The sequence below is a fragment of the Rousettus aegyptiacus genome, unplaced genomic scaffold, assembly GCF_014176215.1.
Source record: "Rousettus aegyptiacus isolate mRouAeg1 unplaced genomic scaffold, mRouAeg1.p scaffold_m13_p_9, whole genome shotgun sequence".
Lineage (NCBI taxonomy): Eukaryota > Metazoa > Chordata > Mammalia > Chiroptera > Pteropodidae > Rousettus > Rousettus aegyptiacus.
In genome coordinates, this window is record NW_023416312.1 from 22,880,546 (window position 1) to 22,895,431 (window position 14,886).

Sequence of the window (14,886 nt, forward strand, 5' to 3'; positions counted from 1 at the left end):
TAATCGGAAAGGGAGGTGCATGCGGGCGGGGGCGCCGGGCATCCTAGCCGAGTGAATAATCTTCTCTTTCGTCCCCGTCTCCCAGCCAAGCCAGGGCTCGACCCACGGACCACGAGCCGCCATTGCGAGCTTTCGGACGCCAAAGCCCTGAGAAGCCGCGTATCCCGCAGGGCCCGGCTGTGAGACGAGAGTTGGAGAGGGTGGAGGAGGAGCTGAGAATCCCGCCAGTCCGGCTTTAGCCAAGCCCCCGGCGCGGACCTCTGAGAACTCGTGAAAGCGGGCACCCCTTCTCCCCAGCCGGTCATCCCCTGCCCCTGTGCTTCGGCGCCCGTGCGGCAACCATGATGCAAATCTGCGACACCTACAACCAGAAGCACTCGCTCTTTAACGCCATGAACCGCTTCATCGGGGCGGTGAACAACATGGACCAGACCGTGATGGTGCCCAGCCTGCTGCGCGACGTGCCCTTGGCCGAGCCCGGGCTGGACAACGATGTCGGCGTGGAGGTAAGCGGCAGTGGCGGCTGTCTGGAGGAGGGCACGCCCCCGGCCCCCGGCCCGGGCAGTGCCAACGGCAGCTTTTTCGCGCCCTCCCGGGACATGTACAGCCATTATGTGCTGCTCAAGTCCATCCGCAACGACATCGAGTGGGGCGTCCTGCACCAGCCGCCACCGCCAGCGGGGAGCGAGGAGGACAGCTCCTGGAAGTCCAAGGACATCCTAGTGGATCTGAGCCACTTGGAGGGCGCGGACGCCGGCGAGGAGGACCTGGAACAGCAGTTTCACTACCACCTGCGCGGGCTGCACACTGTGCTCTCTAAACTTACGCGCAAAGCCAACATCCTTACCAACAGATATAAGCAGGAGATCGGCTTCAGCAATTGGGGCCACTGAGGCGGGGCGCCTGCGGCTGCTCAGCACCCTTCCCGGCCCCATCTCACCCTCTCCTTCTTCGAAGCTGTGTTTCTGGATGTAGGGCGCGATGGGACGACTGCGAAGTTGGGGAGCTGTGTACGTGAAGGGGCGCGGCGGGGCTGCACTGAGCAGGGGGCCTGTTTGGGGAGAAGAGAAGAGAAGGAAGTGGTGGCGGGTGGGGAGATGGCAAATCAAGAATCTTCTTCCCTCCCACGGGGTGATGGGGGCTGTGTTCTTCTTTGGTGGGAATGGGACTGGGCTTACGCCCTGTATTCAGCCTGTGCCTTTCCTGGACTTTCTTTTTTGTTCTTTCCGGAGAAGGGCCAAGAAATGGCCATGCCAGGGCGCGGCGCTGGGTTGCCACACTTTGGAGCTCCGCCCGTAGCTGAGTGCTGGGGAAGGCGGGGCACGCAGCAGCCTCCCGGCTCCTGGCGGTTGGGCTGATGGAGGCCACAGCGTTGCTAGGATTGCATCAGTTTTCCTGTTTGCACTATTTCTTTTTGTAACAGTGACCGTGTCTTATATATTTGGAATCTCCTCCTTGCTCTGAAACTTAAGCGATTCCATTGTGATAAGCGCACAAACAGCAATGTCTGTGGATAATCGGTACTACTTTATTAATGATTTTTTTGTTACACAGTATAGCTGTCCTGTGGCACGCCTACCCCATGCCTTTCATGCCACCCCTGCCTCCATCCCAGTGTGTATAAGTTGGCACTGCATCAGCTTGTACGAACCTTGCCACTCAGCCAGTGGAAATGATAACATGAGAGAGTGGACCTATCTGAAATGGAACCAACTGACATTCTATCAGTGTTGTACATAGAATGATGAAGAGTTCCACTGTTGTTATGTCTTAAATTTATTTAAAACTTTTTAAAATCTAGATGTAGACTATTCTAAAAAATAAAAGGCAAATGTGTTAACAAAACTTGACAAAAGTTGTTGCTCTTTAATCTGTCAATGAATGGCTCATTAGTTAAATAAAAATAAATTAATTGATTTTATAGCAAATGTAAAATTTATTTTCCTTCTGGTATTTCAAAATGCTGGATAATCATTTCTCAGCATTCAGATTTGTCTGAGAAGTAGCTACAGACAAAATTTACTTACCAGTTTTTACTTCTAGTTCAATACCAAGATAGGCCCATACAACACAACAAAAAGTTCATAAATATTCAAAGCATTTTTACAGATTCATATATTGCATTTTCTAACCAAGTTGACCAGCTTATTAAGGTGCTTAATTAACATTTTGATGTTTTAAGAAACTTAAGCACAAACTAAAGTGTTTTGGGGCACTAAAAACTTATTTTAAAAGTGGAAATTTCTTTTGGCTACTTAGTAGTAGTGAAAAATTAGAAAAGACCAGCTAATATTAGTGCACACACCTTGCTGGTCTTTATTTACAAGTGTTTTAGGTTGATCATAAGAGATACTTAAATGTGTTATAACATGTGCTCTGGCTTCTTTTACTAGTTCTTCGTGAAGTACTAAGCTTTGTTAGGCAGCGTCCAGCAATGCTTCCAGTTTTTCAGTGAGCCAGTCTGCAATTATGGACAGCAGATCTGTCAAGGCTGCTATTGGGCCCTTGGGAACATTTCTTAGGTGCCATTATGATGCTTTCCTGGGATGGTGGGATGGGAGAAATACATTGTTCTGTATTTTCTTTATTTCATTATTTGTTTAGGGGGGAAATAAGTGTTAGATCAACTTAAGTTTTCAAGCTTGCAGTCATGAGACATCTCTAAGCTCATACATAGAACTTGAATTTTAAATACAATGTTGTAGTTTAAAAAAAGGCAAAAAGGGTTTGTTTTGTTTTTGGTGCGGGCAGCGCAAGTCTATTATCAGCTTTTAGCAGCAGTGAAAAAATGGGGAAGTTTTAAGACTAGGGTGCCTGTCTTTGCCAGAGAAAGTTAATCGTTAATATATAAAAATAAGCTAGGTAGCTCCAAAAGTAAGAAATACAGCCTCTTGTTTTGTATCCCCTTTAAAATATTGCAAACAAAGAATACAAAGAAAGGAAACCACAGAAGCCACGTCGTAGAAAGAAACTCTAAGAATTTAGAGCCAGAAGGTTGGGTTCAAATCCTCTCGTTACAAGTACTTATTAATTGTGAGTATTTAACCATTCAAGCTTGTTGTCACATTTGAAATTAGGCATAATAATAACTACAATACTTTTTTATATAGAGTTGCAGTGAGAATTAAATGAAATGGTATAGAGACTGTCTGAGGCTTCAAAGTTTCTTAAGGCACTACTCAGGGTTGTTGGTTCACGTCTCTGTTGACCCCTTTGACTGCTCCAGGAGTATATGAAGCATGGGACAATATGTCCATTTTAAGGAAAAGCATAGTTTTCAATTACAGACATGAAACAGCCCATAAACGATTTCCTTTCTTAAAGTCTTGAGGAAGGGCCTTAATTAAAACCAAAGTCAGTTTGGGAAGATATTATCAAGAACTTTATGAGATGCTAACTGCAGGTTTTTTTTCAGAATGTTCTTGTAGTATATAGAATACACAAAATTACATGATAGCAAGATTAAGTTGTACATAGCTATGAATGTTAACTTTATTTTTGAAAATGTAACTTTATGTAAGAGTATCATTATATATAAATAGTGATTTAATTTTGACCTAGGAGTGATGATGATCATTGTTAAAAAAAAGACTGGAGTCTTTACCTTTTAGAACTTCTCAGGCTATTTAAATTTTGCTTAACCTCTGAGATAAAGTGACAAGGGACTTTATATTTTCAGAAGGTCTTTCCTGAGGAAGCTCAAAGTAGTTTATAGATTTTAAATGTTGTAAACATTGTGTGGCATCTACCTAAATTAGAGCACTCAGAGATGCTGGTTGTCTGACAGTGCCCATCCATGTGGCGGTTTGTGGCTAAAAGGAAGGCAAAGATAGATGAACTGGGCAAAAAAAAAAAAAAACAGATGGCAATTGATTACCATCCAGATATTTACATTTGATAGGAATTTTCTACATCAAAAACTCACACCAAAGCCTTTGAGAAGCTTACTTTGGCCTCTAAAACAGCTTGCTGCTTTGCTCACATGGGCTTTTACATGTTTTACATTTATAGTGTTCCTTAGCCATCTGTCCTAATTTACTCTTTCTCTGAACCTGAACTCAATTGTTAGAGAGCCCATCACAGAAGCTGGGATTATTATTCTTTGGACCAACTTGAAAACCAGTCTAACTAGTTTTCTTTTTAACGATTTTTTAAGAAATGAAAGTTATTGTCATTTGCATATGCCTCATCATTTCCCCTTATTTTTAGTTGCTGAACAAAAATCATTTAGGAAAGAGCATTTCTCCTCTCCTGCCTTTTCCCTTTCTTCTGTAATTCTCAAATGTTTGCAAATTGGACACAGTTCCAGAGGATCGAGGGCTCAAATCTTATACCATACACTCCTTTTTTCTTTAAGGTAATTATCTTTTAATGAGATATATAGTACATTTATACCAATCATTACATCCTCGTGTGATTCGTTTTGAAGAATTTTGCACCAAATAATGACAGAAGCAATGTTTTCTTTAAAATTTTAGAAGCAATTTTTACCCCCAAACAAACTGAAAAATGTGGATCAGGAGATTATGAAAATTTTAAACATGTAGACTATTGATTACTCTCTTTAAATGAATTTAGTCTTTTTAAAATTTCAAACTTTATGTAGTTTCTGATCAAGGCAAGATTGCTTTAATTTGTAAGATTACTTAAAGTTAAAATTATTTTTTCTTTTAAGGTAATATCCATTTTTTCAATAATTCAGGGAAACTGAAAAGTCATTCTTGAGTTACTCTAAACACTTTATTAGGCCTACAGTTAGTTCATTTGGAACTATGCAGAACTTTCTGATGAGTGGTGAAGATTATGACAATCTACTACCAATAACCACTTCTGTTTCTGGAAGCCAGTACCCTTTGCCTCATGCAACTATGACTTCTCCCCAAACCCACTTTAGAGGGCCCCCATGCTAGCTCTTGTAAGGCCTTGCAAGTCTCCATAGAGCAAAGAGTCCTCAGAGCTGAGGGGAGTACCATAACCATGCCCTACTTCCAGACTACACTTGATTACCTGGGTCCCCAGAGTACCTTGTCCAAATGCTCCTGAGTCTATTCCAAGGATTTCGTAGGCATTTGCATTGAGTTTATTCTCTTGATGGTGGGCATGCATGGATGGTGGATAGGGCTTGGACATGTAAATGGATTGTCCCAGGATGGAGCTTGGGTAGGAAGATAAGGAGGTGGAGTGTAGGCTAGAGGTTCCCCCCATCCCTGGGTTTTAGAATAAACAAAGGGTTTGAAACCCTGCAGAAAGGAAATAAGAGGTGAAAGCAGCTCAGACTTTAAGGTATCTTCCAGTATTGGCAAATGAGGATTTCATGTTTTTTCTCTCTATTTCCCAAATTCCTCAGTAGTCTCCCTGTTTTATTGAGAGAATGCTAGGTAATTAATGAAGTATTGGTTAAGAAAAAGGAAAATCATGTCTGTGCATAGAATTTTTCCAGCTGCGTCCTATTCAGTGCTCGAATGATAGCAATTATAGGGAAGACCCAAATAGGTACATCGTTCGTAAAATCATGAAGATTTCACCTCCTCAAATTTTTAAAAATATTTATTTGTTTGTTTGTTTGTTTGTTTGTTTGTTTTAACACCTACAGCACCCAGTCTTCCTAGGTGGTCTCCCATCCAAGTACTAACCCCAAGTACTAACCAGGCCTGACCCTGCTTAGCTCAGATAGGATCAAGTACATTCTGGGTGGCATGGCCTGTTTTCTTTTTAGTGTTAAAAATCTTGGTCAAGTTAGAGCAGAAAACTAATAGTTATGCATCTGTCTAAACAAGGCCTGTTAAAACCACAACTATCTCATCAGCTCTTCCTGTTTTATCATTCTCTATTTTCAAGAGAAATATTTTTTTGGTACCTTCCTATTCTTTTTCTTATATTTTATTACTTCTTGGTCTATTCTTTCAGAATACTTTGAAGCACAGTTTTTAAAATGTATCTGCTAGTGTGATTAACTTTAATAATCTCAAAATGGTAAGCATTTTTATTGGAGAAAGTTCTTATAATTTAGTTAAGAACAGGGATACAGATGGTAACTTTTTGAACTTGAACTGTCTAGAGAAAGGGCTTTCTAAGACAGTTAATAAATAGACTGAAAATAGAAGCAAATCATAGAACCAAGTTCTTTATTTTAGCTAGCTAAATAAACAATGTTAAAGGTGGGGCATTTTCTAGAATCTATTTTACTTTTCATTACTAACCTTACTAGTGTTGATATGTGCACTTTTATCAACCAGCATTCAGTTAACAGTATGAAACTGAACATGATTCATTTGATGTTTTCAAAGGTAGAAACTAACTTTGTAGTTTTTTTTCCCCTTTTGAATACAACACTGCTGAGGTAAAGAATGTTGTAGCTTGTGGGTGAGCTCAATAAGGCCAATTAAAACCTGACTACTCTTCCACCATGTTGAAATACCTGACAGAACTTGCTGTGTCCTTGGATAATGGAATTTTTTTTCTTCTTATCAGACATCTAATTGAGGAGATGTCCTGTTTTGTAGTCAAGGAAAAATGAAAACCAAAGTACCACACTGTTGCTTCTGACCAAGGTATTTAAAATTTTCCAGTTGATCACAATGCGATATTAATTTTAAGCCTTGCTTTTAAAAAAATAAACATAGACATTGTGAAAGAACATGCACATATTCTATAGTAGCTAAACTATGTGTAGAATGCAAGGAGTGTAGTTAGTGTACTTTAGTCATTCAAAACAAAGTGTAGTATTTTGTGGCATGTAATTGACTTTGCAGCTTGTAACTCATGGATGCTTTGGGGTATAATTTAGTTTCTGTTGTGATAAATACTTGTTGATAATTCTTTCATAGCTTAAATGTGTTTTTGGTGTGTGTGTGTGTGTGTGTGTGTGTGTGTGTGTGTATGTGTGTGTGTGTGTGTGTGTGTGCGTGTGTGTGTTGGGGGCAGGGAAGTGCCAGAAATTTAGATCTTTAATCCAGCTGTTCGGGACTGGGAAGAATCTCAGAAACCAGCAGCCCTTTCCTTCTAGTGGGTTTGGGAGTAGAGGGAAAGGCCCACTCCTGCAGCCAGATTGGGCCAAAATAGAAAAAGGGAGTGCCAAGATAAGCCTGCCTAACTTAATCTTTCTAAATTTACCAAATGTCACCCCACCTTCCCTGTGTCAGCGTGATAAGGGGAGTGGTAGAGAAAGGCAAAATGTGTTTTGGGACACTCCCACCACTGGAAACCTGTGGAGTAGGGAAGTAATCGTGTTCTTCTGATAGCAGATTGTGGTTCCTTTTTCTCTGGCTAGAAAGGCAGCAAAAATTTGGTTGAAACATATGATAAGGCTATTTTTGTCAGTGAAGATGGTTGAATAATTCTTGATTCCAGCAATTAGGTGTCCCTCTGTGGACATACTATAGTCCTTTTTTAATCACTTTATGAGACTACTGTTTGCCAACTCAGAGTTGACCTTATTTTGAAGTAGAAAGAGTGAGAGACAAAAAAAGACCAAGAGGAGGGGCAATTATATAAGGGAGACAAATAGACTGGAAAAAGAGGAGACTTAAAATGAAAAGTAGAAATTGAAAACTTCCAGAGAACCTGTGGCAAATTTTGTTTTCTAAAAAGGTTATTTCTGGCCCTACATGCTCTTCCACAACATTGCCACTTTCCATCGAGAAGTAGACTTTGAGAAAATAAACATGGCTGGCACTTTCAAGACCAGGCCACAGGGGGTGATACACCTTTCTCTTGTATGAGATCCATGACTGTGCCTTAAGATGCTCACTGTTGGAACCCAGCTATGAGGAAGTCCAGGACACATGGGGAGGTCACATGTGGATGTTCCAGCTGACACTTCTGCTGAGGTCCCAGCCAATAGTCAGCATTAACTGCCAAACTTATGGGAAAGTCTTCCATTGATTCTAGTCCCCAGCTTTCGAGCCCTCAAGCTGATATCAAGTAGAGCAGAGACAAGCTGCCTCCACCAAGCTCTGCTCAAATATCAGACTTGTGTGAAAAATTTTTCCATTCTTGTAAGCCAGTAAGTGGTTTGTTACACAGCACTAGATTGGAACAGAGGCCTTTTCCCACGGTTCAGAAGACTGTAGATCTAAGTGCAAACAATTGAAAGTAGAATGTAACCTATGGACCAGGGGCTATTTTATCACATTTACCTGAGGAACAAACAGCTTAAAATAAACCTGAAACCTTTGGAAACATTCATCTTATGGCTGGTGTAGAGAATAGAAGGATAATTAGAGAGATGGTATAAATACCATTTTACTGTTTTGTTAAAGCTCTGCAAGGTCAGCAGAATGATGGTCCTCCAGAGATGTGCTTGTCCTAATCCTTGAAACTTGTGACTATATTACCTTACATGGCAAGGGGTAATTGAGGTTGCAGCTAGAATTAAGGTTGCTAATCACTTGACCTTCAGATGGAGAAAATATCCTGGATTATCCAGATGGGCCCAATGTAATCACAAGGGTCTTTAAAAATGGAAGTAGAAGGCAGAAGAGTTAGAATGATGCAGTATTAGAAAGGGTCAACTTACTCTTGCTGGCTTTGAAGATGAAGATGGCCATGAACCAAAAATTAAGGCAACCTCTGCAGGTTGGAAAAGGCAAGGAAAGTGGTTCTCTCTGGAACCTCCAGAAGGTGCGCAGCCCTGCCAATACCTTGATTTTAGCCCAATGAGACCCATTTTAGGCTTCTGACTTCTAGAACTGTAAAATAATATATTTGCATTGTTGTAAGCCACCAAGTTTGTGAGAATTTGTTACAGAACCAATAGGAAACTAAAACAGTCAGCCTCTTGCATGTGGCCAGAAAACGAAAAGGTTATATACTCTTCGTATTTAATCCATTCATTCATTGTCTTTTGGCTGGCTAAAATATAGAATTTCAAGCACAACTTGTTGAAAACAGTATTGAAAGGTTCTTTTTGTCTTCTTTTGTGAAAGAGACTTTATTTTTCTTTGAAGCTCTAATCTTCGTGACAGTAGTCCTGCATAAACAGACACTATTTATGACATTGCTATTGTATTACTAAAAGGGTTTGTTTCAAATATAGCAGCATTATTTATTATGTCTTTTGTGGTTAAGATCTTAGACACGTTCTCTATTTTTATTCTTTAATTCTTCTTTCCCTTCTAAAAATATTTTGTGATCTTTATATAAAGAATTTATTTCTGTCGCCCCATCTCATTATTTTTATTGAGATATAATTATATGCAATAAAATATACAGATCTTCAGTATACAGTTTGTTAACTTATGATAAATATATGCGCCCATGTAATCAACACCTAAATAAAGGTATAGGGCATCACCATCACCCTAAGAAGTCCCCTCATATTCCTTTCTGATTCTCCTGCTCTTCCCCGCTATTCCGATTTCAATCCCCATGTATTAGTTTTGCCTATTCTTGAACTTCATATAAATTGAATCATACAGTATGTTCTCTTTTGGGTCTACTTTTTTCACTCAACATGATATTTCTGAGATTCACCCATGCTCTTGTATACATCAGTAGTTCATTTCTTTTTATCATTGCATAGTATTCTATTTTATAAATTTCCACAATTTATTTATTTTCCTACCAATAGACATTTAGGTTATTTTCCATTTTTTTGAATTTATTTCATTTATCTATTATAACTCAAGCTATACATAACATCTTAGTTCATATCTTTTATTTGATGAATACATAGGGATAGAATTACTAAGTTCATAGAATTACTAAGTTCCTTTTTAAATTTTAAATTTAAATTTAATTTGAAAATTAAAAAAATAATATTTTTTTTAAGAAACTGCCAAAGAGATTTTTATGGTGGTTATACCATTTACCTTCTCACCAGCAATGTATGAGAGATTCAGTTGTACAGCCCCTTTTGATTAGTGATACTTTCACCATTAGTACCTAGTACTCCCAGCTCTCATTGGATGGTAATGAGTTAGTGCTGGGATGGAGCGTAAAAACATTTTCAATGGAGAGAAGCATATTAGATGCTGTCTTGGTGAACATTAGGGTTATAGAGAGGTGGTCGTAGCAAGGTGAGGTAGAAGGAAAGGTAGCACCTAGTAGTGAAAGAATGCATGAATTTAGAGTCAAGGAATCTGGATTTAGCCCCAGTTCTGCCAGTTTGTTCTGTGTTTCCTGGGGGAGTTAATCAGCTTCTTGGATTCTTAGTTTTCTCCTTGAAAAATATGGATATCACCTCATAGGCTTAAAAGTAATAGCAATGAACTGCCACAAAGTGCACACTTATTTTGTGTACTTCCTTCAAATGAAGAAAGAAGCCATTATTATTCTGATTGGTGCAAACCTCATGCATTATCTTATTTTTCCTCTTATGAAGTAGATATTAATATTATTCTCATTTTACAGAGGAGTAAATTGTGTCAAATACTGTTTTTTGTTTCTCAATCTGTCCTCCCAGTTCTTAATTTTTATCTGGGAACTTGGTCACTCCAAATAAAAGCTACATTTATCAGCTTCCCTTGCAGCTAAGAGTGACCACATGCCAAAGTTCTAACCAATGGACTGAAGGCAGAGTGTCATATATAACTTTTAGTAGGAGCCTTTAAAAGATGAGAGAGTAACTTCATTTGCTTTCTCCTTCTTGTTGAATGGGGTGATATGGGATGGCTAGAGCTTCAGCAGCCATATTGGATAATGAGGTAGTAGTAATGTGTTAAGAACAGCAGAGAAACAAGAGAAAAGGAACATGGGTTTCTGATTGTTATGGACTGTGTTTTCAAAAGCTAGAAATGAGCTACTGTCTTGTTTAAGCCATTTCTGTTGCTCATGTCAAATATAATCCTAGTACTGAAATAAGAGTTTAAAGAAGTTGTTATAAGGACAATGAAGTCTTCAAGATAAAACAAATATTAATTTATAACTGGTGAAATACTGGAGTATTTGTTAGTTGTTAAGTAAATATGAGGGCCAGGGAAGGAAGAAAAAGGTAACCTTGAGGAAAGAGCTCCTTTTCTCTCACCTGATTTGCCATTTTAGGTTTTATAAGACAATGCAAACAAATGTTAGATTATTTTGACTATTTAATCTGTGAATTTTTTCAGGCCTCTTTTTCTTCCTCTTCTTTTTTTCTTCTTTCACTTACTTTACTGCTTATTAGTATATGGACTGATGAGAATTCATACTAAAAACTTTAGATTCTTGTTAATAACTCTCATAAAGAGTTTTAAAAACCATAAACTCAACCTCAAAGAAATCATTCCTTAATTAGGGCTGACAAGGAATGGGAAAGCAGCTAAAGGAATTGTAATGGTCCCCACCTTTCCCCCCTCTCCAGCATGATGTTGGGAAGCAGAATAAGCAGGAATTGGGATATGAGGTTGGAAGTATCTGGGAGAGACACTCCAAACCACCTGCACCTGCTTGACACAAACACAGAAGAAAAAAAGTTATAAAACAAAGACCTAATCCCTCCCTCCCTCACTTTCTTCATTTTTGTCTTTTATTCCTTCTTTGTTAAGATGCCCTGGAATTAAATGCAAGGGCTTAGATATGGTTCCAGGAATTCTCAGTCTAGTAGGGGAGACTGAGTGTAGACAAACAATTCAGAAATATCATGAAGGAAATAATGGAGTTATGCAGAGCTCTGGGAAAATGCAAGAGGAAGCTTGCATGGAAGTGATGTTTAATTCAGTAAATATTTATTGAGCACCTGCTATGTGCCAGACATTGTGCTATGTTGGTGATGGTAGTGAACATTACACAGTCCCTGCCCTCAAATCCTCCTCATCTGATGGAAGATACAAATGACAAGACTTAGTAAGTGCTATAATAGGTGGGTGTGGGGTACTATGGGAGCTTAGAGAAAAGTTCTTAAATGAGGCCTGGACTGAAGAATAATCCCTTGGACAAAATGACCTCTATGCTGAGATCTAATGGAATAGCATGGATTAACCAGGTGAAAATGGGGTTGGGATGAATTCGCTAGGCCTATGTCTGAGAGCTCTGAAGCACGTATGGATAGAGGATGAGAGAGGAAGGTGAGAAATAAGCAGAAGCAACATTATGAAGTGACTTTTAAGAACATACTAAGGGTCTGCCTTCTGGTATGCTGCACTGAGGACACATCGCTTCTGTGATCGTCCTGCCTAACATAAAATTATATATATGTGTGTGTCTACATGTAGACACACACATATATGTATATCTATACATACATATACATACATATATATATATACATACACACACACACATCAGACAGATCCAGACAGATCCAAATTGAAGGGCATTCTACAAAATGACTGTTATATACCCTTCAGAAGTGTTAAGGTCATGAAAGGCAAAGACTAAAGAACTGTTCCAGAGTAGAAGAGACTAAAGAAACAGGGAAACTGAATGCCAAATGTGACCCTGAATTAGCTCCTGGACCAGTAATATCAACAATATTTATATTTCTATCTCTTTTGCTATAAAAAATGTAATTTGTTCTATTGGAAATATCTGAATGAAGTCTGTATATTTGTATTGTATTGTAGCAATGTTAATTTTCTGGTTACAAAAATTATATTGCAGTTATATAAGTTATGGTTCTTATTCACAGGAAATATATATTGTCTGCAATTGGTTTTCAAATGATGCAGAAAAAATAGAATGAGAAAGAGAGTGAGAGAGAGAGCGAGCGAGCAAGCAAGAGAGAGGTGGTAAATTGGGACACCTGGGTGACAGGTACATGGGAAGTTTTTATACCACTCTTACAAGTTTTCTGAAAGTCAGAAATTATTTTAAAACAAAAAGTGTTTTTTTAAAAAAAACTATGCTTAGCACCTTGTATTTTATTTGAGGACAGGAGGAAATGGTGAGCCATTGGAGGGTCTTGTACTTTTGAATGATGTCTCATTCTGCAGTGCAGTGAATGGGTCAATCTGGGGTGGACTTGTCACCAGTTCAGAGGCTCTTGTAATAACCCAAATAAGTGATGATAATGGTCTTGAGTAAAGTGATGGCAATGGAGGAGAGAAGTGGAGAGAAATGAGATACCTAATAGGTAGAAATCAGAAGACATAATGGGATGTTATGGAGATGGAGGAGTCAGAGGTGACCTTTGGGATTCTTCCTAGAGTGATTGAGTAGATGTGCAGTGAATTTGTGAGATAAGCACCAGAGACAAAGGAATAGATTTTAGAGGGAAGGATGATTTTAACTTTAGACATTACCAGCAAGCCAGCTCTAGCTATATCCTTCCCCATTTAAGTCAATGGCAACTCCTTCCTTCCAGTTGCTCAGGCCCAAAACATTGGAAATACCCTTGATTCTTTTCTTTTTGTCCTATCCAGTTTGTCAGGAAGTCTTGTTGACTCTTCATAAAATACCAAATATCTGACCACTTCTTACCCCCTCCACTGATATGTGCTGATTCAAGCCACAATCTGGATTATTTCACAGCTTTTTACCAGGTGTCCTGCATCTACCCTTCCTTCTTATAGTAAGTAGTTGGAGGTCTTTTAAACAGAGGTAATGTCACCCCTCTGATCCAAACTCTTCAATTATTCCTAATATCTCTAATGTATTTCCAAAGGCCCTTCAGAATTGGCATAGAATGGCTTCTAGTATCACTTCGATCTCATCTCACACTCTTCCACTCGATCAGTCTGTTCCAGTCACACCAGCCACTTCGATTCTCCTTAAACTTAAAGAAATGCCATAGCCTTGGGAGCCCTTGCTCTTGTTATTTCTTCTGGAATGCTCTTTCCCCACATATCAATATGATGGAAAACCCAGAAATGACAAAGACTTGAACAAGGTAGAAACATTTTTCTCTCTTATATAAAGTAAATATGAAGGTAAGGCGTCCAAGGATGATATGGTGACCTCGTTGTATGTCGTTAGGCCCCAAATTCAGACATTTTTGCTTCCATAGCTTCAGTATCTTTCCTTAAGACTATGTCAAGGTACAAGGTGGATGCTGGAGCCCCAGATATCATGTTCATATTTCACACTGCCACCAGAAGGGTAGGCAGAAAGAAATTCTCAATTGAGTCAGTTCCATATAAGCAGAATCTCAGACCCTCCACAAATAATTCTGTGTATAGTTCTTTGGTTACATCTTACTCACAACTTACAATTTGAAAGCATTTCGAAGGACTTGGCTTTTACATTGAGAGACCATATTAAGTTGTTAGGAAGGCTGGAAAATGCAGTTGTTTATTTCAGGTGGCAGCATGCCCAGCTAAAAATTAGAGTTCAGTTGTTAAGGAGAAAGAGGGAAATAGATACTGGCAAATGTAGCTAGCAGGCTTTGCTGCAGATATCCTGTTTCTAATGTTGATGACTTCACTATTACCTTATCCTCTGTTAGCACAGCCACAGGGCCTGGTGTCACATTGCCCATCTTTACTGTGGGAGGTAGGTGGTGGGTAGCCTGGGTTTCAAGCTCCTCTGGTGAGGTAGTAGGAAGGAAAGGCAGCTAGGAGAGAGGGTGAGGAAGCCTTGGACATGTAGGAAAGGGGAAGGGAGATCAGAGATCTGATCTTTGACTAATCTATGACTAAACCGAGGTTCTCTACAACTAAACTGATGTTTGAGTCTTACTGTTGATGTATATCCTTTTTTCTGTTTTCTCTGTAATCATTCACACTCAGGGTGGTCTGTGTGTGATTTGGCATGAGATATAGGTATGCTGCTGGGCCTGAGTGTGAAATATGTTCATGTTCAGAGTTTCTCACATTTCCCATTCTTTTTTTTTCATTTTTATTTCAGCATAGAACATTGGTAATGCTTTTTAGCCACATGTGATATTATCTAGTACAACTTAAATAATGAGATCCAATGTGAGTGAAGCTTTGCTTCAAAGAGATAGGACTTAAAATTACAATTATAATAATATATTTTTTTAGGTTTAAATTTTTTTGTGAAAGGAATGTGTATATAAATTTATCTGTT

The 14,886-nt window shown here is 39.1% G+C and overlaps 1 protein-coding gene across 1 annotated transcript; it reads left to right on the forward strand.

The window, feature by feature from the left end:
- The first annotated feature begins 208 nt into the window (after positions 1-208).
- MID1IP1 (MID1 interacting protein 1) lies at positions 209-1,921 on the forward strand. Its single transcript, XM_036227158.1, has one exon. It carries the CDS (start codon positions 342-344, stop codon positions 891-893), a length of 552 nt encoding a protein of 183 aa, XP_036083051.1. The 5' UTR covers positions 209-341; the 3' UTR covers positions 894-1,921.
- Positions 1,922-14,886: the final 12,965 nt, after the last annotated feature.

Excerpts from the sequence above, each read along its gene's own strand:
- MID1IP1 (XM_036227158.1), top strand. The coding sequence starts at position 342 with ATGATGCAAATCTGCGACACCTACAACCAGAAGCACTCGCTCTTTAAC.